The sequence below is a fragment of the Phacochoerus africanus genome, chromosome 10 (genome assembly GCF_016906955.1).
Source record: "Phacochoerus africanus isolate WHEZ1 chromosome 10, ROS_Pafr_v1, whole genome shotgun sequence".
NCBI classification, from domain to species: domain Eukaryota; kingdom Metazoa; phylum Chordata; class Mammalia; order Artiodactyla; family Suidae; genus Phacochoerus; species Phacochoerus africanus.
In genome coordinates this window covers 17,804,020-17,830,465 of record NC_062553.1, presented here as the reverse complement: position 1 = coordinate 17,830,465, position 26,446 = coordinate 17,804,020, and the positions used below count along the sequence as shown (strand labels likewise).

Here is a 26,446-nt window from a genome sequence, read left to right as displayed (position 1 = left end):
AAAAAGAAAACTTGTGAAAAGAGATCTATCATAGTTCCCAAGTAAAATTAGCAAATAATTTTGCTTGTAATTATTTCCTGTGGATCATCCTGTTAATCTGTAAACACCAGGGCACATTGTTAATTCCCCGAGGATATAAAAGTTGAGGTAATTGATACACACACACGCACACACACACATATTCATATGCTTATCTGAGTCATGTATTTTGCATCTATTTATTTCACTACATCAATAAAGGCTGATAAAAAAGTGCTTATGAAAAGATAAAAATTACACTTTATACAGTAAGCTTAAAGTATAGTAGAATGGACTATACCACTTAAAAGAGTTACCTTGGTGGCTTAGGTAATTATTTCATGGGACAGGAAAAAATCAAACAGGATCTTAAGCCACACTAGGGTTTCTGTGAGGGAAAAAAAAAATGGGAAAAGCACTTTATATCAGAAATACCATAACGGGTAGAAAAATAGGGGAGAAAAGGAAGATCAGAGAGAGTAACTTTAATGCCACACAATAAGGCAGGCCATGGGAACTCAACATCAGAGCTAAAAGGGGTAGAAGAGAGAGGGGCAAACTGCAGAGGACATCCCTGTGTTAAGTGATCAGCTGCTCCTTGGATCTTCTGATCTACTGGGAAAAACAAAAATTTCAGATGACCTCTCCAGTTTCGGAAATACTGTTACCTGATCAAAAGGTTTAAAACTTTTGTAGGTAAACGCTATGTTATGCAAACAAAACATAGTGCCTGAACTAGTGCTGGCCTGAAGACCTCCAATGTGGAAACTGAGCTCAAAGGAGAGAAATGACATATAAATCTAAGTCTTCATTCGTAAAAGGTACGGCGTGCCTTTCTCATGGGGATTAGATGTGATAAACAGGACTTTTCTGCCCTGCAGGATGAAGGCAAGTACTAGAGAAAATGTGCTGAGTCGAGGCAGAAACCTGAGTCTTGCCCCTCAAGCTGTGGTTCGTGGACCAGCAGCATCACCAACATCCAGACCTTATTAGAGATTCAGGGTCTCAGGCTACTTGAATGAGAATCTGCCTCTTACCAACATCATTGTGTGATGTGTATGCATATTACAATTTGGGAAGCCCTTGATGTAGTATACTTAATGTTCTTTTTTTTTTCATTTTTAAAAGTTTTATTGAAGTATAGTTGGTTTTCAATGTTGTGATGATTTCTGCTGTACAACAAAGTAATTCAATTATACATATTCACATATCCATTCTTTTTCAGATGATTTTTCCGTATAGATCATCACAGAATATTGAGTAGAGTTCTCTCTGCTATACAGCAGGTCCTCGTTGGCCAATCATTCCATATACCAGTGTGCATTTGGGAATGGCATATCCCAAATGTTCCTATTTTGGAACAGCCCCAATAAGGCAAATCATACAGCCAAAGTCTGAGCAGACAGCAGTATTTCTGAGAACTTTTAGTATTTCCAGTGGAGCAGGGAACCAGGAGTGTTTGCTCTTACTGAAACTTGAATAGAGCAGTTAATATGGTAATATTGACATATTTAGTAATGCTTTCACAATGTAAATTTCTTTACAAGAACTTGGTGAGCCAAATACAAGGCTCCACACAGGTAATGCATTTATTCGGTCATCAGTAAATTACCTTATATAGTCAGTAAATGTTACATCCTGGACAACTGATAAGATCTCTGGCTTTCACGTGTCTTTTTCAATATTGTGCTTAGCCTCAAGTATAAATTGAATAGGATGACCTTTTGATACTCTATGAAATTGACTGAATTTCCTAAGATTCTGCTGTCTCAATTACCATCCTTTTTTTTTTTTATATTAGGTCCACAGCCATTGCATTGGCCCCAGAACAACAATGTCTTCTCATAGCTTCTGATAATGCAGCCAACAGCAGGAGGGCATGTCGTCACTAATATGTGACAACACATGGGTGTGTGTTCCCAAACAGAACCTCACGTCAAGTACATGAACAATATGCAGTTTCCTAAACTCAAATCTGCTTACTAAGTGGATTGCAAAATGTGAGGGATTTTTGGTCCAGTGATGAAAATTGTGTTCTAGGGTACTAGCTGGATCTTGAATTTGTGAGATAGATAAGCTAATTAGTGGTTCCTCAGTTTATTAGCAACTTAATTGTCAGAATGTAATGGAAATTTCTAAGCTGCAGCAACTCATTAGAAGCAATGAAACATGTGACTTTTTTTTTTTTCTAGAAGAATATTCAGTGAGCTGTGTTTTTTTATCCCCCCCATAGAGATCTTGAAAATAAAATGAACAATTAAGTTGAAATTCGTACCTGTGAAAGAATAAGAGTTTTGAATTCTGCCACTGGAAAAATGCTCTGGAAAAGTTAGCGACACTGAAGAAAGGCAGAACCTGGGTTCAGATTTCCATTCAGTCACCACCGGTTTGTTCTGTAAACTTAGGCAAATTTCGTAACCTCCTTGAGCCTCAGTCCCTTTATCTGTAAAATGGTAAAATGGTAGCTATTTCAAAGGACTGTTATGCAGATAAAAGGAAATAGCAGGCATGATATCCCTATCACAGAGCAAGAGCTCTAAGACTACTCTTCTTTGTCACTCTAGATATTTTTTTTCACTTGCCCTTTATCTTGAAATAAGTTTGATTTTTAGAGAAACTTTATTTTTTTTTCGAGATTAAATACGTCATCATTAAAAAGCATGCAGCCATTGTATTATCTACTAGAAGGATAGCTGTATCTTGCTGTCAGGCTGGTACTTTACAGAAATGGACAGTTTCTGCCAAAACAAGAGTTGACTTTTTAGTTCCCTGGTAGATTGTGGTTTGATTTTATTTGGCCTCTGTGGTAATAACACTCTGATCACTGTCACAGAAGCTCAGAGAAAAATCTTGCTTCTCCTCCAATGTTTTATTATAGCTGTAGTTCCCAGAGAAGATCTTGGCAACGTTTAAGAATAAAGAGCAATTGGAGAGTTGTGTGTGGTGATTAAAACTCTAATTCACATTTCAAAGACAGTAATTATTTTCTGAAGCCCATAGCCCAAACGAAGAGTATACTGTGAAAAGAGTATTTCACTGCCAACTAAAAGTATGAAAAAATTATGGATTATTTCATTCTTCTAATTTCCTTTTCTTTGATTTTCAGTTTTCTTTTTCTCCATATTTTCATTTTTTAGTCTCTTTTTCCTTCATGTGCTTAAATAATTATGTTAAATTCTATATGCATGGCTGCTGGGCAGCTGGAAACTCCATGAGGACAGGGATGGTGTCTCTTAGAACCACTGCTATGTGCCTGAGACACTTGCCATTCAAAAAGTATTTTCTAAATCTACAAAAGAATGAAAAGAGGAGCGAAGGAATAAAGTCACATACAACATGGCCAGGGACATCAAAAAGCTTAAATATGTATTGAGGACTTTTTTCCTTTTTTTAAAGCTATAATAAAAAATTAAAGTAATGCCTGATATTTACTGGAGACTATTTTACTTTGTCTTATTTTTTAGATAAGATGAATCAGTAATTTCTTTCCCTTATCATCTCCAAACCCAGTAACATTTTCTTTTCCTCTATCTGCTGTTTATATTTCCTATGACTCAATAGTACTTGATTTTTTTAACGATTCAATAACCTTCCTAGTTCAGCTATTCCAAATTGAAGGCATTATCCAGAAGGTTTTTATCAGTTGCTAAGCCCGATTTATTGTACAAGTAGAAAGGCTGTTTAATCGGGGGTGAGTATTTTGAAATGGCTTATCTTAGGTAATGGATTAAGTTCTGATTGCATAGGGTTTCTTAGGATATTCTCTTAAGCTTTGGTCTTTTATTGACAGGGCAACATTTTGAAATGGTTTCACAAAAGGGACATCATTAGAGAAATAGTAGGAAATACTTACATAGTGTTTTATGGCATCCTTTATGCCCTTCATCTCATTTAATCCTTATCTCAATGTTGTGAAGTAACTCTCTGTATTTACAGTTGATGGCACTGAGGTCACAGGACCCAGGTGCCTTCCTTAAGGATACAGGCTGGTCTGTGACAGAATCAGAATTTGAACTCTATCCTTCTAAAGCCAAATCCCAAAGATTTGAACTCTTACTTTGGAAATATTCACAGAGGACATGATATCGAGAGGAACAGAAGCAAAATGAAGGACCTTGGGTTAATGTTTCAGGAATATTGAACTGCCAAATGCTCGTCCAGGGACAAATTGAGCAGCAACTGATGCTGTAATGACACAGAACTCCTTTGCTGTCGATTGCTGGAGCCGTATGTTTTCATATTGTACCCAGAGGTGAAAGGATTTATGCCAGGGCCACCCTTAGCTCATAGCATCAGGTCTTTCACCCCTGAGCAGATTACAACTGGCTGACATCATCCCAACAAACAAACCTGAAAAGTTAGTCCACAACCACTAATGTCAACTGAGGCAACAAGAGTGGTCCGAGTGGTTTTTCAGCCCCTTTCATGGCTTTGCTACGGAGTCTTCCAACACAATAACCTTTTATTTTCCTATATGTCTCCTGTTTGTCTTCACTAGCACTAGTGGTACTTTTTTTTTTTTTTTAATGGTATTTTGTGTTCTGGTTCAGCGAATTCTGTCATTGTGCTTATATAGAGTGCTATAGTCTGTTATTGTGAGGTGTTATAAGGAAGAACTAAATTTAAGTATTCAGCTATGAAAGTATAGTACACATTCAGTAAATATTGTTTGAATAATTTTGACATGTGTGTACCTTTAGCACTACATTTTTATGTATTGCTTCTTAACTCTTCCTCAGAACACATAAGTATTCTGCAGTTTTTGCTTTCAATAACCTTCCAGGATAGCCATTTTACAGTTGAGAAAATTAAGGCTGTGTTTTAAGCCAGAACCACAAAGCTGAGTAGACCCAGACTGAATTGGATTAATTATTTCATCACATATAAGCTTTTTTTCTCGTGTCCCTTTTATCATGTTCCTATACATGATTTATACTTTTATATTTTTCTTTCTTTTTTTTTTTTAACAGCTACGCCCAAGACGCATGAAAGTTCCCAGTATAAGGGTCAAATCAGAGCTGCAGCTGCAGGTCTATGCCACAGCCACAGCAGCGCTGGATCTGAGCCACATTTGTAACCTATGCCACAGCTTGCCTCAATGCCATATCCTTGACCCACTGCGCAAGGCCAGGGATCAAACCGATATTCACATGGACACTGTATCGGGTTCTTAATCCGCTGAGCCACAATGGGAACTCCAGCATTTTTATTTCATAAATACAAAAATGGTCATTATAGGAAGATTAGAAAAGAGACAAATTGAATTAAAGTCCTCTGAAATCTTACATCCTTATAAATTTTTGGTATTTTTTTTCTTTCAGAAGTTTCCCAGTGTACATGCATAGATCAGGGGCTGAACGAGTGCTATTTGCTAACTTTCTTTATTGACTTGATAGTATTTAGTGGGTCCATATCTATGTTATCATTTTCATGGCTGTATTGTGACATTGTGTGGGTTCTTCTGGATGTGTTTTTACTTCAAACCCAAACTTGCATAGCCTGCCCAGTCTCTTGTCAGAGCCCACTCTAATGTGATCTGTGATGATTTTATTTATGTATTTATTTTTAGGGCTGCACCCACGACCTGTGGGTGCAGGGGTCAGTTGAGCTGAAGCTGCTGGCCTACACCACAGCCTCAGCAATGCCAGATCAGGGCCTCATCTGAGACCTACACCACAGCTCATGACAACGCCAGACCTTTAACCCACTGAGCAGGGCCGGGAATCAAGCCCACATCCTCTTGGATACTAGTCAGGTTCATTACTGAAGAGCCACAGTGGGAACTCCTGTGATGACTTTTTTAAAAGGAAGGGGTCCAATATGATGGCAGTAGTCACAGCAGTAAGACCTCAGTCTAGTGGTCATCCTAGCCATATGCCAAAGAGATCTACCTATTTGATGGGCTTAGGAGTACCGACAAAGGGTCCAGCAGATACGGGACTGGAGAAAGATACTGACAAGAGCTAACTCAGAAGTTCAAAGGTTAAAGCTTTCAGCCTCTAGTCTGAGTGGGAAATTGAAGTGAGCACTGGGACTCAGGTAAAGAAAGACCCCCTAGTGAAGGGACCAGACTTGATGTGCACAGGATGAAGATGAAGCATCCACATTCTGTGGAACAAGTGAGGGTTCAGGGCAACTCGGTGTGAAACATTGGCCTCCCTGGTGGAAAAGCCCATGAGATACACATCATCACCAATATTTTCACCTTCCCTCCAAAGCTCTGCCATTCAGCCATGGGACTGATCCTCAGTCTTGGATCCCATTAGAGTCCTGCCAGGGGAGCTTTTCAAAACATACTAGCTCCCATCTCCAAAGATGCTGATTTAATTGCTCTGGGGAGAGGGAACAAGCAGATTATTATTATTTTTTTTTTAATGCTCGTGTGATTCTATTATATAGAGATGCATGGATTTACAGGCATCTTTTACTTTGTGCAAAAGACAGGTAGCAGGAAACTTTTCATTGAGTCAAGATTTTGTTGTAAGAATTATATTTTCAACAGTTTTAGAGATATATTTCTACGTTACCCCAGTATGAAATCTTTTCTAAGAAAAATAGTCGTGACCTGTCTCGTAAATAAATCTGATTTTTAAAAATATTTAATAAAAGAAGAATTCTTACTGCTTTATCCATTCACTTATTCCTCACAGTATTTTATTTCATTTACACTCCTTTATTTTGTTCATTGGCTGTCTCCCCTTGCTAGCATAAACTCTGTGAGGGCAGGGAAATTGAATTATTTTGTTCATATCCCCAGTGTCTAGAAGGCCTGGCACATAGTAGACACTCAATAAATATTTGTTAACATTTTTTGATACTGAGTTTGACATACATATCATGATTCCTAGTCCCAGGAAGCTTATGACCTACTGAAAAGCAAGGCATGGAATTTATAGCCCAGTGTTTCTAGAGAAGACTGAACTGCAAACTTTCTATTTACAGTATTTTAAACAATGTTGAGGCCTAAAGAATAAAATGGCAAGTGTATATATGAGTAAGAGCCTTTGCTATTATTTCCTTTAATTCTTTTGGGAAGTGGTATAAGTATACTAAAAAAAATAAATAAATAAGGAAACCAGAGGCCCTGAACAAATACAGATTTACATTAGTTATAACTGACCTTGAGAAAGCTTATTTAACCCTTTAAGGGTCAGTCTTCTCGTCTCATCTCCAAAATCATGCAGTTGAAAGAGTTGACTCTTTTCAGCTCTTACTGTTTGGTATTTCTGTGGGTTTTTTTGTTTGTTCTTGTTTTTTTTTTTTTAAGGGCTGCACCTATGGCATATGGAAGCTCCCAGGCTAGGGGGTAAATTGGAGCTGCAACTGCTGGCCTATGCCACAGCCACAATAATGCCAGATCTGAAACTACCAGATCCAGAACATACACCACAGCTCATAGCAAAGCCAGATCCTTAATCCACTGAGCAGGGGCAGGGATGGAACTCACATCCTCATGAATACTAGTCAAGTTCCTTACCACTGAGTCACAATGGGAACTCTCTTTTCGTTATTTCTGTTACTATGTTCTCTCATTATGTGAGACGTTCATTAAATGACTTGTTTCCTCCTTTCTTCATTCTGTAACTTTTCAATTTGTAACCAGCTTGGTTTGTATTTCTCTTGTCATTTCCCATGTTGTTAAATGCACATCCATTTAAAAAAAAATCCAGAGTTCCCATCGTGACTCAGTGGTTAATGAATCCGACTAGGAACCATGAGGTTGTGGGTTAGATCCCTGGCCTCACTCGGTGGGTTAAGGATCCGGCATTGCTGTGAGCTCTGGTGTAGGTCGCAGACGCGGCTTGGAGCCAGCACTGCTGTGGCTTTGGTATAGGCCAGCAACTATGGCTCTGATTAGACCCCTAACCTGGGAATCTCTATATGCCGTGGGTGTGGCCCAGAAAAGACAAAAATAAATAAATAAATAAATAAATAAATAAATAAATAAATAAAATAAAAAAAAATCCAGTTATCAAGGTCGCTTTTGAAAATGTTACTGTTGGTGTTAAAAGCCACTTTGTCTAACCACATGTCCTAGGCTACACTGCTTGCTATTTGCATGTTCACCATGAATACATAGAAATCACAGACAATCATAAATGATTCTGGATCTAGAAGGAATTCACTATAAAGTATTTAAAGATTTTTCAGGAGGATAGCACTCAATCTGGCATTAAAAGAAGCTGTCTCTAAATCCTAGGAGATTGCAAATTTACTCAGATGCTTTGGAAAGCCAAGCCCATGTGGAATACTTAGTACAAAGTCATTGAACAGATGAACTTCTCATATTGTATTTATTCAGCAAGTATGCATTGACAACCTACTACTCCGTGCAGCACCCTTTAATGGAAAATGAAAGTTATTCAAAGGATCTAAGGACCCATCCCAGGCTCTAAACCGCTCCTATTCTCTTGAGGGTGGGCCAGGAGCGGCACAGAGCATTATCAGGAAGTGCACTTTGATTTCCTTCACCCTAAATGGCCCCAGGGAGGACAGCCTTGCTCCTGATTAGCTTCTAACCACCTTGAGACAATTTTCTCTCCTTTTAATGCTATTGCCAGAATATTGCAGTAATCAGATCATTTGACATCGCCTGCATCTTGGCGTCCCCAACCTTAATATACCATCTTGATCCAGGTGCCAGGCATCCGCAGCTGCAGTGTTTGCACATACATCTCGTGGTGCTAAGTCTTTAGGCACAAAATAGCATTGGCTTCTGTCATGGCCTTCTAAGCACTTCTTTGCGGCAGAAAATGTACTATCTTTAGAAATTATTAGTTGTAAGAGGAAATTATTACAAATGTTTCTTACAGAGTCAGTCTAAAAAACATTGCTTGTGCCCAGGGTTAATATCATCTGCTAATTTGCAATAAAACTTTATGAGTCATTTGGAATTGACCTCCTTTTTGAAGTCCTAGTGCTGCTGTTCTGATTGATCGATGCTCATGTGGAATGTTTGTTAAATATTTTCTATATTACCTCCTTCTTCCCTCTACCAATATGTAAACCATGAACAAATTAATGTCTTACTCATTGCAAGTTTTCACCCCAGGACCTTTGCACTGGCTCTATTCTTTGCCTAGAATATTTCTTTCTCAGCTTTATGGCTTGCCACATCGAATGCTCTCTCCCACTCTCTCTCTCTCTCTCTCTCTCTCTGTATATACGCTTTTATGTGCTTTTGATCATTAAAAAAATCTTAAGTCTAGAAATGTTTAAGAACTGAATGAAAGTATATAGAAGAAAAATCCTCAAGAATCATTCGGTTTCTGGTCTGTGTAATCAAATAGATTACAAAACGAAAATGAACTTTATGATAATGATGATAGTCTGAAAATGCTGAAGAAAGAGGAGAGTGATTGGCAATAAAAATAGCAAAATGCCATAGGGCTAATCAAAAAGAAATTCAGGGAGTAGATAACCAATAAGCTATAATCAACAAGGAAGCATGGGCTGTAAAGCATTTAGGTGCATTAATGTAAGATCTTGGAAATAAGAATTCACACAGAATACATTAAAATATATTATTAATAACTGTTAAACACTGCTAGAATTGCATGTGTTAGAGGTAATAAATCTAGCATACATGGGATTGTAAATTCTAACTTGTCTTACATGCTTCTCAAGAGGCACGAAATAGCAACTTACCCAAACTTGCATGACTGTCAGAATCACTTGGGGATGCTTATCAAAACTGCAGTCTTGAAGTTCCAGTTGTGGCTCAGAAGTAACAAACCTGACTAGTGTCCATGAGGATTCAGGTTCAATCCCTGGCTTCACTCAGCAGGTTAAGAATCCCGCATTACGGTGGCTGTGGCACAGGCTGACTGCTACAGCTCCGATTTAACCTGGAGCCTGGGAACTTCCATACATGTGGCCCTAAAAAGACCAAAAAAAAAAAAAAAGAAAGAAAGAAAAAAAAAAGGAAAACTGCAGAATCTTGGACTGTTCCTCTAGGGAAATTTTTCTCAACTGGCAGCAGTTGTGCCTCCCGGCAAATATTTGGCAATATCTGGAGGTGATTTTGGTTGTCATAGTTGGAGAGCTGCTACTGGCATGGAACGGGCAACGGTCAGGGAAATTGTGAAACACCCTGCAAGGTAGAGGATAGCCCCCCCAGCGCAAAGGATTATCTGATTCACGATGTCATTAGTGCCAAACCTGAGAAGCCCTAATTTAGTTATTTTGATTTGGTGGTATGTGATGGGACTGAAAATCTGTATTTTCATCCAGGGACCCAGGTTATTCTTATAAATGCTTGAAGGGACTAATATGAGCTGGATTTTTGGCAAAACCTTTCATTAGAGAAGGACTGCTTGTAGGAGGCTTTGCAGTAAGGATCAGATATATGAAAATATGAAGAGGAAAGGGAAGATCATTTAAACAGAGGAGCAAATCACATTCGGAAGCACTAAAGATAAATAGTAATACAGGGCTAGCAATAAATAGTAAGAGGCAAACTCTGAGCAATGACCTTTTTCTACAAAGAAGTCCAACTCTGCTTCATGAGATGTTACTACATTTCTCCACCCTTGTTCTTACCTGCTGATAATGTCTTTCCAACTCACTTCGTTTGTATCCTCAGATGTGAAAGGTGAATATAGATTAGATGAGCCCCTGCCCACTTTCATTTTTGTTCCAACAAGTTCTTCTGTAAAATTTCAACATATAAAGAAAGGGAGTGAGAACAAGTTGTTATCAGATACATCTGGTTTGATATCCAGCTCTCTTCTCATTAGCCACATGAGTTTGGGGCTAATAACAGGGTTAATGGTGGTTTGTATAAAATGGTATATGCATAAAGAAATTAACTCAGCACAGGGCTTGTGGGAAGAATTCAGTACAGGTCAGCTGCTGTTTACTATTTTTGAAATCAAAATAACATCGATAGGTCATAATACTTTTGTCACTACTTAAATGAACATAAAAGCGTGAAGTTGGGAGTTTACGACAATGATGGGTATCTTACATCAGTCTTAGCAACTGATTATCATGTGTTTTGTTTTGATCGAAGACAGTTGAGAAAAATCCTGCTTTGTCGAAAGGAGTATTTGTAAATGGCTCCAGGTGTTAAACAGCTCATGTTCACATCTTAAGGTATTTTTAAATCTTGAGACCAGCACCAAAAGATTCAACTTGGCAAGTTAAAGCTGTGGTGGCCTCCACCATGTTTATGATAAGATAAATAATGCGATGGAGTGTGCATATTGTTTTCTAAAAGAAAATCAGTTATATTTGCATATGAATTCAATTATATAAAATATATCATATACTACAATATTTAATAATCTGTCCTCGTTGTACTGTACAGATATCTAGGGGTCCATGGAACACAGCTTGAAAAACCCTCTGGCTAAGATTAATATATGTTCCCAGATTGTAGATGAGTATGTTATAAAGTATAGAATAAAGAAGCTTACTCTAGTCCAATTAGAGTATAGCAATTGTTTCCTCTTGATCAGAGAGCCTGATACTCCTGCGTGGACAGATAGTTGATCTGGCATGATTTTTCTCTTGGCTCTTTTGAGATATTTCCACATTAATTGCTTAATAATGCATTCCAATATCTTTCCAAACACTGGAATTGGTGAGAGTAAATCTCTACACTTACAAGGCCCATCCCAAACCCTTGCTTTAGAAAAGATGCAGGAGAAATGAATGGAAGCTCATTTTAAATTATAGCCCAATATAAACATTATTAATAAGGCACATCTACTGGCACTGAGAAGAGGTAGGAATTAAAGAAGATACCACCATGGCAACAACAAAAGGAGGATGAAAAGTCGCATTATATTCTTAGGACTGGTTGAGATTTTTTTAGTTATCATCCTTCATTTTTATTAAAGATCTACTATATGTGGCATGTCTTAATAGTGATCAGGTGGACCTTGCAGGGCTTCAGTTTTAGGTAGACTATGGAAAATCGTCAGTAAAATATATACCAAGTGGGAAAATAAACCAGGAAGGTAGATGGAATGTGTCTGGAGTAGTTGGGAGCGGTCTTACTGAGATGGTGACATTTGCGAAAATGAGGGGATAAAGGGGGCAAGCCATGCGGCCATCTGGCTGAAGAGCCTTCTAGTAAGGGGAGATGGCAGGTGCATAGCCTTGAGGTAGGGGAATGCCTGGCATTTTTGTGGTCTTGTAAGGAGGTCAGAGTGCTTGAAAAGGATTCCTCCTGATAAATGGGGGTGTTGGGAGCCTCAGATAATGTAGGTCTAATACAGAGCAACCAGCCATGCATCTCAGCTTGCAATTGTCTGGGTTAACCCCCTAGTGGTTGATTATTTATAGTACCACTCTCACTCCAGAGTGTTCTGGCTTGTAGCATGAATTTATATGGTGATCCCAGGCTAGTAGGTCACACCTAGAACTTTGGCTCTTACTCTTAGAGATGTGGGACAGCATGGAGGTTTTGGTCACAACTGGGGCAAGACTTAGATTTTATCAGGCTCACTGTCTTCTGTGCTGAAAATGGACCATTGGGATAGGGTGGCAAGGGTGAAAACAGGAAGCCAGTTAGAAGCCTATATATAATCATTCTAGCACGTGCAGTGTAGCCCAAATGGAGTGTTTCCCTTGAAGCTACACAGCTAGCTCGTGGTACAAATCGGACTAGGGTCAGTTCTCCTGACTTCCAGTCTGGTGTTCTTTTAATCTCTGCCCAGGTTCTCTCTGGGGTTAAACTTCAGGACAAATGGGATGCTTTAGCGGCTCTTTGCAGGTCTGTTGAGCCTCCCGTTTGACGGTACAACCCAGTTGCTTCCTCTTTATGTTGTAAGAAGTAGATATGAAACATCTCCCTCCCTCCGCTCCCACTCTCCCAAAATAGCTTATTTTAAGTGCGTCATCCAGGATTTTCTTAGGCCTTTCTCTTGAACTTCTGTCTTTACACTTTTGGCTCATGTGACCTCTTCAGAATAATGAACTCCATATGTTTGGGACATACTTATTAACTCATGAGTGTGTGACATAAACTACTAAGTTAGAATAGAGCCCGAGTACAGATGTGAACCTACATTTTATGCCTGCTTAAATAGGAGTGTAAGGATTAACCAAAATTAAATGGACTCCCACAGGTGTAACTCTATCTATGGAGGGAATTCTTCGGTTTTGCTTGCATTTCTTTCGGCCAGACCCTTATTTTATTTTATTTTTGCAGGAATCATCTTCAGATTCTGTTCATTGCTTTCTTCCATTAGAGTGGATAACTGGGAGGAAGAATACATGCACTGATGATGCACTTAGAGTCAATGACAATTGGATATGTAAAGTGCACTCAAAAGAGCAGCATATGCACTTAACATAGATTCAGTTTTAAATATGTCCTTGAGGAGTTCCGGATGTGGCTCAGTGGTAATGAACGTAACTAGTATCCATGAGAACGAGGGCTCGATCCCCAGCCTCGCTCATTGGGTTAAGGATCCCGTGAGCTGTAGTATACAGTCGCAGAAGCGGCTCAGATCCTGCGTTGCTGCAGCTGTGGTGTAGGCTGGCAGCTGCAGTTCTGATGCCCTACCCTGGGAACTTCCATATGCTGCATGTGCAGCCCTAAAAAGCAAAAAAAAAAAAAAAAAAAAGAAATAAAAATAAATAAATAAATAAAAAGATGTCCTAGGGATGCAAACTTGTGTGTGTTGCAGTGGGTGGTGTGTATAGTCACATTTACATACATGACACTTCAGGGAGCCTCTGTGTCCATGGAGAGGGGCCCAGATAGTGAAATAAAAATTTGTGTCCTTTCTGCTAACCACGGTATCAGTACACCCAGCAACTCTGGGATCTCACAGGGCAAATACAGCAGCACTTGACATGCTCAATGCACTGTACTGCTCCTTTCCTAGCAGGAAAAGTAGAAGAATAAGCTAACTCTTGGAACACCTGTAGAGAAATGAATAGAGGCCAAGGTATTTAGGTCTTTTTAAATAAGAAATGTGTGTTGCGATGTAAGGTGGACTTTATTGTTTCAACTTTTCTTTCTGTTGGATGTATATGCTTGAGATTTCTTAAGTCATATTTTTTTCTGCCTTTAAGTGACCACGTTTTTTTTTGCTTTTTTTTGCTTTTTTTTTTTTTTGCTTTTTTTTTTGCTTCTTAGGGCCGCACCTTGGCATATGGAGGTTCCCAGGCCAGGGGTCGAATCAGAGCCGCAGCTGCCGGCCTACACCACAGCCACAGCGACACCAGACCTGAGTCTCATCTGTGCCCTGCACCACAGCTCACGGCAACGCCGGATCCTTAACCCACGGATCGAACCTGCATCCTCATGGATCCTCGTTAGATTCGTTTCCTCTGCACCATGACCGGAACGCCGAGCATCCCATTTTTAAAGTCCTTTATTCCATAGGCCAATCAAAAAGTGAGTGAATGATTTTAGAGACTCTTCCCATTGAATGGGATAGGAGTTAGCTACCAAAAGAAGTGCCATGTGGGGACTCTGCTCAGTGTGGAGTGTTAGAGAAGCAAGAAAATGTAAAGTGGATTGTTGAGCATTCAAGGAGAGAAAGAGAAGAGGGAAAAAGAGTTGTTGGAAACGGGTATCCAAAACATTTAACAACCTCTTCAGCAAAGACTCAGACCACTCAGAGCAGACATGTGCAATCAGCAATTAGTGACCTCATTAAAATATTTAAAAAACCCCTGCAACCTCTCAAATTCTTTTTTAGGGGTCTAATTGAAATTGCTATTTTTTTTAAATTTCGGTTTGGAAAAAAAATTTTTTTTTCTTTATTTGGGATTCAGCTTCTTGCGAATCTTGAATCAAACTTTATACCTCAAAACCGAACCTGATACACCCAAACTTGTTTTGCCTTTTTGTACGTGAAACAGAGGTCCAGCACTTTACCTACCTCAATTTGGGAAAGCGACGGCTATGATCAATTGTATTCCTCATCTGAATCCCTGAATCTATCATAAAATTCATTGACTCAGTTATTTGCTTCAACTCCTGGTGGGGTCGAGTGGAACAAATAATCCAAAATAGTGGATAATCCAAAAATGTCATTTATATTTGGCTTCAGAATACATTACCAGATGTTACTCTAGCAGATTTCCCTTCTTAATTAGGCCTCACTTAAAGGAGGAGTTAATTTTGTCTTCATTAGCTGCTTCCAAATCAGCAGGATGGGGCAAGAAGGAAGCCCATGGCATGCTGGGTATTTGGGAGGAAACTGGGCCCAGTGCTAAAAGTCAGCAGTAGATCCTGCTCAAGGGATGAAATTCACATAGGGATAATCAGGATGATGGGTGTGTCCACGGGAAATGTTTTTTTTTTTTGCACCTTTCTCAAAAATTCTCGGGACTTTATCAACTTTATTTTTCCCTATGACTCGTGGTTGCGGAGAAATTCTGTAGTTGGAATGAAGCAGATAATAATCCACAATTTTCGTAGTAAAAAAAATAGGTAGGTAGAAACTCAGAGAGGTTAAGCGACCTCTCACACAGACTGATCTCTGAGTAAATAGCACCTAAGGTCCTGAAACTGATTAATGAATCATAAGAAGACCCCACTGTTTCCTTCTTATTGATGATTTGAATAATGAGGAAGCAAGAATTCTCCTGGCCTAATTCGCATTAAGAGAGCTCACATAATGAAGCTGTGATTAAATGGCTATTAAACTATTTTTATCAAACAGAGATCAAGCGAGTGTGAGAATCTGGGGACGCAGAGTGTAATTGCAATTCTACGAGATGTGGGAAAAATGACTAGCCTAAGCTGGGCATGGCCCTTCCATAATAGCCTGCATTTAAAAATCTCTGGGATGCCGCATGCAGTTTTCACTCTGTGTTTCTCCCTTCAGGTGTCAGCATCTCAGAGTCCCCCATCTCCTTAATTTAGTGGATTTATTCACTCAGTGTGCAGTTGGGTGAATCGAATGCATTGCCTGGCCCACCACGTGTCACCGGTTGGAAGATCCTTTGGCCAACTGCTCACAAAGGAGCCAGGCCTTTGTATTATACACTGGATCCCACATTTCCATCTCGAGGTGACTTGGGACATGTGAAAGGGCAGAATCTACCTTCCTTCAGCTGTGCCTTTTGAATTATAGCACACTTAGTGCAGTTCATAAAGGGACCCAGCAGCCTCAAGGAGTGGTAATGAATCTTCGGGTTTTATTGGCTATTCTGACCTATCATTTGTTAATGACGTGACATTGTTTTGAATTTGTTGCACATTTTCAGTGGTGGTGGGTTGTTCGTATATACATGTATGTGTATCATCTGTCACTGGAAATTCTTTACACCTTGGGCGAGGTTTTGTTGCTGTGCCTTCCTTATTCCTAGAGAGCCCTTAGAGATGGAGGAAGTGTTACAATCACATGGAACTTTATTTAGGTCCGAAGAACAGCGGCAGACTTCCTTTGTGGAAGGAGAGGCCCAGGTTGAAACCCACCTCGGGAAATGCTGCTTGATCGCCAGCCACAGAGCTTAACGTGGAAATGCCTATTGCGTTCTTCCTACCGTTATTTACCTCTGCCTCTCTGTCCGCAGCTGCGACTCAGCTCTTGGTGTAGTTGTAGATGGCCACCCAACTGGTGATCTGCTCTTTTTCACCCCTCGGCTTTTCTTTTCCTAACTTAGATGGAGCTAGGATTTTTATACAAAGAGTCGTTTTGAACACTTGGAAAGCAATATTGGAGCTGAGTCTTTGAAAGGTTATCTTGTGATGTCATTTTCCTGACTAATGTCTTTCCAAGCCATGTCACCTGTGAACAGACAAGTGTTCCTAGGCCAGTGTGCTTTATCTACAGCATCTTTGATTTATTTGCTCTGTAAATTGGGACCAAAGCGATAATGGAAAGTGACATTAATTGTTTAACTTGGTTCGTTTTGTCATGTGCATTGCCTTCTCTGGGGTGTTTGTTGAAACTCATGCCAAATTAACTGAAATTACCAGAATGAGGGACAGTGTCCACTTAGCTTTACATGCAGGAATTTCTGTTGGACTTCAACATGAAAGTTTCAACGTGGAGTTCCCTGGTGGCCTACAATCACATGGACCTTTGTTTAGGAGCTAGCGTTGTCACTCCTGTCACGTAGGTTTGAGTCCTGGCTCAGTAAATTCTGCAGGCTGCGAGTGCAGCCAGAAAGTTTTTCTCATCAGTAAACATGAAACTTTTTTCCCAGTCTTCTATGATTAAAGAAAACAGAGAATTTGAAATTATGACATTCTTTTCTTTTTTAATCCAAGAACAGATTTATTAAAACAGTTGTCTTAGAGCACTTCTCTGAGTCACACATACACAGGGATGATAATAAGAAAGGTTTATTAGGAGTTCCCACTGTGGCTCAGCGGTAACGAACCTGAGTAGTATCCATGAAGATGCGGGTTCAATCCCTGGCCTTGCTCAGTGGGTTAAGGTTCTGGCATTTCTGTGAGCTGTGGTGTAGGTCCCAGACACGGCTCTGATCTGGCTTGGCTGTGGCTGTGGCTGTGGCTGTGGCGTAGGCCGGCGGCAGATGTAGCTGATTCAACCCGTAGTCTGGGAACTTCCACATGCTGCTAGTGTGGCCCTAAAAAGAAAAAAATAAAAAGTTTATTAATTATTTCTAATGGACATCGACTACAATAAACCACGATTACAATCCCACTGTTCCATGCTGATTTAAGACTAGCCTGGCCTCCCCACATACCTCAGCACACACACACACTACGCCAGTCTTTCACTCTACCTCCCCTCCCATTGTGGTTTCAGTACAGAGGAGAATGTAAATAGTAGGTGGATTAATCAGGTCTTGTAAATTAATTATGACATTATCAAGCTCCAGTATTGCTGCCATTGTATTTGGTGTACGCTCACCCAGCCTTATTAAAGAATTTGGAGAAAACTAGTTAATTTAAGTGTTCTTTGTCATTTTGACTTGATTGGAATTACCGTAGTTTGTTTACACGAGGGATAGAACTAAGACGCAATTGTATTATGTGATTGAAAGCAAATAGTGGCTTGTAGTATTGCTGGGAAGCCAAACGCAAAATTTAAATCGGAGTAAACAAAATCACTCATTTATTGGTAAACATTCTTAACTATTTTCTTGAGTTATTTTTGAGCTTCAATGAAATAAGCCTTTCTGAAAACTGAGATACCTGGGAAAAATATCCTGTTAATTGAATGTGCGTGTGTGCAGCATGCGGGCACACGCGCACATGCTTGTGTGTGTACATGCATTTGTGTGTGTGTGTGTATGCGTGTGTGTGCTTGAGACATTTTCAAAGATTACTTTTACTCGGTAATATGGGGATGTTTATATATAAATAATATATTTTTTTATTTATATATTATATTCATATATATTTATTTATATATATAAAGATGACAATATATATTTCATTTAGATATAATTTTTATTCAGCATAGTTTAATAACCTGACTTTTGGTGTGTAGGGGAATTAAACTAATTCAATAATTAAAATAAATTAAAATCTCTCCCTTTAGGGAGAGACTGGAATCTTTGGGTACCAGATGACAATCTTCTACAGGAAATAAGAGCAAATTATGTCAGAATCTTTATTATTACGGTTACATGGACAGTGTCCAGAAGAGTCAAGGGTGAGGAGGATAGTCAATAAAGTATTATTATTGGAATTCCCATTGTGGCTCAGGGGTGACAAACCTGGCTAATATCCAGGAGGATGAGGGTTCTATCCCTGGCCTCGCTCAGTGGGTTAAAGATCTGGCATTGCCCGTGAGCTGTGGTGTAGGTCGCAGGTGTGACTGGGAACTGGCATTGCTGTGACTGTGGTGTAGCCTGGTAGCTGCAGCTCTGAATTGACCCCTAGCCTGGTGGTGGGGGGAGGGTCTCGTTCAGTATGCCATGGGTTTGGCCCTAAAAATATACCTATATTCTTGTTGTTGAATTGAACAATTTGGATTTTAAAGAATTGGTCAATTTATGGAAGGAAGTAGTGCCATTTTGCGGTTAAGATTTCACCCCTTCTGATTAGGATTTATCTCCTGCACTAGAGTCTAAAAACTCAGAATTGTCACCCCACCCTGTGTGCCCCAAACGACTTGACTCACAATATCAAGTCCAGGGGCATTAGGGAGATGGCATCAAATATTTAAAAAGCTGAGTAAAATCTACCATGAGTACATATGGCTCTTCTTGGCTTCTTGGATCCAAATGCGATAGACGTTTTGCTCCTGGATGGAGACTCTTCAGTAATGAGGAAAAACAATTTTTATGTGAAAATAAAATGGATACGTGATAAAGGCCTGCCTAATTTGTCTAGTAATACAATTTGATTTTCTGATTAGCTGTCTCATTCTGTGATTCTTGTAATTTTGTCAGGTCAATTAACTGGAGTTCAGTGGTAGAGAGAAAGGAAGTGTGGGCACTGCTGGCTTCATTAGATGTCAGCAGCTTAGGTGCATTTTGTAATAGAATCTGTGTGGGATAATTTAGCTGATATTGTTAATGTCATAGCGTACAGAACTTAAGGAAATGACTTACAAAGCAGGTCAGATTGGACTATGTGAAGTGCTAAAGGAAGGAAAAGAAAGGGATCTACACAATTTGGGCAAAACTTGCAGATCGATGAATTATTTAGTAAGTAATCAATGACTGTCTACACTGTAGGCCCAGCCTTGGCACTGGTTACCCAGGTACCTAAGAATCTAGCACCTAGCCCTATAAACAAGATGGATAATCCCCAGTTTGGAAGAGTTTGAATTTTTTTTTTTTTCCTACAGAGTGTTGAAATAAATCAATATTTTCTATCATAATGAATTGCTTACAGGTTCTTTTATTCCATTGGCAGAGTCTCAGAGGGGCTGTTTTGTCTTGTTTTCTTTGTCTTTCCAACACCTAGCATGACCCTGACATAGAGTAGGTGTTCAAAAATATTTGTGGAATGAATTAACTGAAAATTAGCTTTCCAAGGAGGTGTTGGTGGTGCTGAGTGTGGCGGGTGGGAAATTAAAATGTTTGCAAGAGCCCCTGTTAGAAGGACCGTTGCCCTAGAAAGTACTCCCCACCCCGGCCACAAGAAAAGAATGAATTTAAGAGATGTTATACAACAACAACAACAACAACAACAACAACAACAACAAAAGACAAAGGAGTTCCCGTCGTGGCGCAGTGGTTAACGAATCCGACTAGGAACCATGAGGTTGCGGGTTCGGTCCCTGCCCTTGCTCAGTGGGTTAAGGATCCGGTGTTGCCGTGAGCTGTGGTGTAGGTTGCAGACGCGGCTCGGATCCCGCGTTGCTGTGGCTCTGGCGTAGGCCAGTGGCTACAGCTCCGATTCAACCCCTAGCCTGGGAACCTCCATATGCCGCGGGAGCGGCCCAAGAAATAGCAACAACAACAACAATAACAACAACAACAACAACAACAACAACAAAAAAAAAAGAGATGTTATAGAGTAAGACTCTACTCTGTGACTGACCAGGAAAACACGGTAGTTCCAGAGTTTCGGGTCTGAAGAATTGTTCCTCAATACTCAAATGCAGAAAGTCAAGAGAAATAGCAGGGTTGTGGGTTTTTTTCTTTTTCCTTTTTCTTTTTTCATAAAAGTTCCTGAATTTGGATTTTGCGATGAGGGAGCTGTTATCAGGTAGAAATGTTCCGTAGGCAGCTACAGATTTATGACTAAAGTTGGGAGAGACGTCAGGGAGAGAAATAAATGACTGTGGAACATTCAGTGATGAGATTATAATTGAAACCAGGAACGTGTTTAGTTTCTCTTAGTATAGGTTCAGTTTGGGGTGGTGTTCAAGCAGAGGGTTATCTAGACATTTGGGGGGGCGGGGGTATGCTGTACAGGAGATTGAAACGCTATAGCTGAAGATGCCATAGATGAGGGTTAAAATTCTCTCAAGCCCTGAGGGTCCCTGAATCTTCTCCTTTGCTTAGAGAAACAAGACATCAACATGTGGAAAACACCTCTGAACTGGATGGAATCATGATAAGCTGTATTAATATTGACACAATAAATAGCTAAATCGGACAGGTGAACCACTAGAGTTTGATACGGTACAGGTATTAATTAATTGTGTGGTTCAGACCAGAAGTGAATTTGGAACTTGAGGAAGACCTGATCTTTGTGTTCTGGGGTGGACATTGACAATTTCACGTAGAACCCGCCCATTTGGTTAAACACATTCAGTCCTTGTGGACTAATACGGCTCTTCGCCGCCCAGTGTCAACTCATTCATGAGGACCTCTGTTTTCCTGTTTTTGCAGAAGATAGATGAAGAAAATGAGGCAAACTTGCTAGCAGTTCTCACAGAGACGCTGGACAGTCTCCCTGTGGATGAAGACGGATTGCCCTCATTTGATGCACTGACAGATGGAGATGTGACCACTGAGAATGAGGCTAGTCCTTCCTCCATGCCTGACGGCACCCCTCCGCCTCAGGAGGCAGAAGAGCCGTCTCTAGTAAGAACCCTTCCTACTGTTTAACAGGAATTGGAGTTGCCTCTGGCTACCCGCTGCATGGGTATGATGTAGTAACAATAAGGTTTGGATTTTTCATTTAGACTGATGCCAAAATAATCCCCAAGCACACTCAGCATTGCAAATTCTGTGATTCTGTGTTTAAAGATGTTGTTGATATCGTCTTTGTGTGGTCTCGCTGCAGTTTTTAAAAACTACCTTTTGCTCTTTATTGGTGTGGCGTTATGTCTTAGTATTATGTATGTTCACGGTGAGAAACTTAGAAAATGTAGACAACTACAAAGAATAGACAAAAACATTCACCTGCCATTTCAAATAACCTCTAATATCGAAGAGATTGAAATCTCCTCTTATTTTAAGAGATATCATGGACATGTTTGTGAATTGTATACATGCATACTTTTGAATGGTTGCAGAGCATTTTATTGTTTGGAGATGAACTAATGTATTAAACAATCCCTTATGGTTGGATAGTTAGTCTTTTTCCTGTTTTTTTCATTATCGTAAATTATATGGTAATTGACATGTTTGTAGTTTTATTCTCATGCATATTCTTTTAGAAATAGAAGGTAGATCAAAGAGTATGTAATATTTTAAGGCTTTGGATCCATAACTCTTATGAAGATTGAAAAATAATAGCACATTTGCAACCTAAGTTACCTAAATTTATGGTAGGCAATGAAGAGTAGATTTGTGGGCAATGAAGAGTGAATTTTCTTTTCAATGCAGTGCTTGACTAGGATTTTATTAGTTCTAAGACACAGTTTACCTTCCCAGGTATGGTAGCCATTTGTCATCTGCCATAAATCTGATGTAAGAACGCATAATATGAATTATGGAATGCCATCCTGCAAACTTTAATAATGCACTTTAGCCCACTATTTAGATGTTGTTTCTCTCTAGTCTGTAAGTTTTTAAGTGTTAAAAATACTCCACATAAACCTATGGAAATCCTACTTACACTCCTTTGCTAGAGACTATCTCAGAGGCTGTTGTAGCGTATGTATTCCCCAGTTTTCCCATGTGTTAGTGTCATAGGCTTTGCTCTCTAGTACTCTGATTTCTTTACATTGATACCCAATGATTTTATCCACACAATTTTTTTTTGTCTTTTTGCCATTTCTTGGGCTCCTCCTGCGGCATATGGAGATTCCCAGGCTAGGCGTCCAATCGGAGCCATAGCTGCTGGCCTACGCCAGAGCCACAGCAACGCGGGATGTGAGCTGCATCTGTGACCTACACCACAGCTCAAGGCAACACCGGATCCTTAACCCACTGAGCAAGGCCAGGGATCGAACCCTCAACCTCATGGTTCCTAGTCGGATTCGTTAACCACTGCACCACGACGGGAACTCCAATCCGCACAATTTTTTCAACTGGGTTGTCTTGTTGACTCAGAGTCATACTGCCTGTCTGAGCCAGGAGATCCTAGAAGGTCAGCAAGTCAAATGAAGAGACAAAGGTCAAGACAGAGGAAATGGTTTGTCTAAACCAGAACCCACATCTCTTGATCTACAGGCCAGGATTCTACTACTTAGAAATGCTTTTTAGTGATAACCACTCTTTTATCCCAAATATTCTTTGATCAGTAGTGTTTTTTTTTTTTTGAAAACACTTATTTTATTGAAGTATAGTTGTTAGACAATGTTGTATTAATTTCTGCTATACATGAAAGTGATTCAGTTATATATACACACACACATTCATATTTGTTTCCATTATGGTTTATTACAGGATATCAAATATAGTTCTCTGTGCTATACTGTAGGACCTTGTTTTTCCCCCATTCTATATATAATAGTTTACATTGAATTAGTAGTGTTTTATACTTGAATGTGAAACAGGATTCAAAGCATCACAGAAGCGGGAGTTCCCATTGTGACTCAGTGGTAACGAAACAACTAGTCATCATAAGGATGAGTGTTCAATCCCCGGTCTCACTCAGGGGGTTAAGGATCCGGCATTGCCACAAGCCGTGGTGTAGGTCGCAGACATGGCTTGGATCTGGTGTTGCTGTGGCTGTGGTGTAGGCCGGCAGCTGTAGCTCTGATTCGATCCCTAGCCTGGGAACTTCCATATGCTGGACGTGCGGCCCTAAAAAGCAAAAACAAACAAAAACAGAGCACCACAGAATCTTTCATTGATTGTCACTCGATTCATTTGGGTTATTGAGAGGACAGTGTACAAACTCTCTCCCTCATCCCCCAACTCTTCTTTTAGCAAAGCAGTTTTCCCTACCTCACAGGTATTTGGAATCCTTTTAGGAAGATCCTTGGGCCTTATTTTGTCTAGAAGAAAAATTATGGTAGACGCTACTGAGTCTCAAATGTAGGAAAAGGTAACACTTTCACAGTTGGTAGTGTAAGGCCAAACTTTTTCTTACCTTTTTAAAAGTAAGTTTCCTTTAGCATTATTGTGTGCTAAAGTGGGCTATATAATTGGAATGAATTCATCTTTGTAATTATAATTAATTTTAAGGTGAAAATTTCAATTACTTATTCTAATGCTTAAAAGATGCGTAACTTTTCTTGCTTTCCCTCTTTCTTGATGTGTTTCTAGCTTAAGAAGCTCTTACTGGCACCAGCCAACACTCAGCTAAGTTATAATGAATGCAGTGGTCTCAGTACCCAGAACCATGCAAACCACAATCACAGGATCAGAACAAACCCTGCAGTTGTTAAGGTACAGATGTAAAGTTATTATTATTTTTTTAATACAGGAGAAGTAACAAGGGTTTGGTTTTTGTTTTTGTTTTCCCCTTAAAGCTTAAAACAAACAATAGGTTTCTATGTATTAACTCAGCTGAGATCCTGCAGTGGCTTCATAGCAGTGAAACAGATTATGAAATTGGACGCCCAAAGCAGTACTCTAGCTATTTTAAACTAGGAAGATTTCATCAATGCTTTGTCTTTGGACAACTGAAATGAAAGCATCCACTGTGTGTTACTTCTTGCCTACTTTATTAATACATGCAGCAGTGTGGGCTCCAATGAAATTTGCTGATAGGCTGGTATCATCTATGAGTGATTTTAAGATGCAGGATTGCCATTTTGCCAGCTGTCTAACCTGAGAAAGATTGCTCTAGAATCACCACAGAAGATCTATCTCTGCCATTAATTGGATGGAATGATGGCAATGACATAATTCGGTTAGCGGGCTGTATTAAACAATGTTTGTCTTGCCATTCACTGTGAGTGAAAACGGAGCGTTAAGGGGTACTTAAGAGAATTGTGAATACTGGGCGCTGGCAATCAGTGGCAAATTAAGGTTTAAACCGGCTTATTTATTTATTTATTTTTATTCACAGGAAAGGCGCTGTAGGGTCTTGTTAGTTACATGTTGCTGAGTAGGAACATTGAAATGTAGGAGAAATGAAATAAAAAGCTGCATAAATGTCATTTAGGAATTTTAAATGTAATTTTCTTTCCTTGTTCTGCAAACAATTATTCACAGCTCATAGATCTAGTACACTTAGACTGAACACTTCATTGAAAATCTCATCTCTTCAGAAAACCTATATCCATTCTGATAAGGTTCAGTTCACTAATTTTAGCTTTCTTTATGCCTTGTTTTTAAGACCGAGAATTCATGGAGCAATAAAGCGAAGAGCATTTGTCAACAGCAAAAGCCACAAAGACGTCCATGCTCTGAGCTTCTCAAGTATCTGACCACAAATGATGACCCTCCTCACACCAAACCCACAGAGACCCGAAACAGTAGCAGAGACAAGTGCACCTCCAAAAAGAAGGCCCACACACAATCGCAGTCGCAACATTTACAAGGTAGGCTGGGGACCAAAGCACACACTGCAGGCGGTCGGGCGGGCGAGGTCGCTGAGGGCAGAGCGAGCATGCGCGGGGCGCGAGGCGAAGGATCCCTGAACTGCAGCTTTCCGTTCCATCGGTGACTCTCCTGTAAGCAAAACCAGCGCTTGGTGATAGCTGGGGGGAAAAACAAAACAACTTTCCTTGGACACAGGTTGAACATATCTTATTCAGCTGATATGCAGCCTAATTCACAATCACCAAAAGGGCACCTGAAATGTTAACTTTGGGGGGGCGGGTAGCATAGGGTATTGCAACATCAGATGAGGTTTAAATGAATCTCTGAATTGCTGAGATAATTGAAGTTCTGAGCAAGCTGGGCTAGCCAATTCATTAAAGAGCTTTTATTTTTTTCCCCATCCATTAATGGAAAAAAAAAAAAAAAAACCCCAAAACGAGGCACTGTTGATTTGCTCTAGATCCCTTAAGAAATAGTAAATAGTATTTACTTGCTCGCTGCCAGTTGTGTGCATTCTTCTTTTTTTAGACTACGTGGTATACTCAGAACTTTTATTTTGTAAATTAGGATTTGGAAATTCCTGGATACTTTAAAAATTGCTTTCTATTTAAAAAAAAAAAAGATATTGCTTATATTACACTAAACATCTGGGTTGATTTTTATTGTCCCCATGCGTTACTAGAAGGCTGATATTTCTGAGGCAGATCAGGGTGATTTGGGGAAAACCTCTCTTGGCAAAGATAAAATTTTCTTTATTTTTGGCATCTTCCCTCAAAATATTCTAGTTGTAGAGGCCCAAAGAGAGCTCGTTGAAAGTTGCTGTTGCTTTAACATATTTAACTTCCACGTTATCTGTACCTTTAACTTTGTAGTGGAAGTAGGCACATTCTAAAATAGCAGTTATAAACATCCACCTCTTTTTTTTTTCCTTTTGTTTCCCCAATTCCCCTTCCAGCTGCAGAGTGGTAGCCCTTGATCCCTGTTTTGAACCATGATTATTTCATACAGGTATGCTGTCGCTGCTGTTTTTAATACGTCTTTTCTTTCCCAGTGTTTTGAATTTCCCTCTCTCATCCCTACCTCATCATAAGTCCGGGATTTTCTTAGGCTTTTACTATTTTTAATTGGCTCTAAATTAGGTTTTCCCTGGTGGATATCTCGAAATCACTGCCCATCCCTTTATATCGGTTCATGGAAATGTATTTACTCAAGTGGGTCATAGACTCTTGGTTTGCTTCGCCCTGAT

At 39.7% G+C, this 26,446-nt stretch overlaps 1 protein-coding gene across 3 annotated transcripts in view; it reads left to right on the top strand.

The window, feature by feature from the left end:
- Positions 1 to 26,446, top strand: part of PPARGC1A (PPARG coactivator 1 alpha) — a 120,417-nt gene that overhangs the window by 53,405 nt on the left and 40,566 nt on the right. For all 3 annotated transcript variants that reach the window (XM_047798085.1, XM_047798084.1, XM_047798083.1), the window contains exons 3-5: positions 21,205 to 21,399; positions 23,977 to 24,099; positions 24,995 to 25,199. In XM_047798085.1, coding sequence (XP_047654041.1) covers positions 21,205 to 21,399; positions 23,977 to 24,099; positions 24,995 to 25,199 — 523 coding nt within the window. The remainder of the gene's footprint in view (positions 1 to 21,204; positions 21,400 to 23,976; positions 24,100 to 24,994; positions 25,200 to 26,446) is intronic.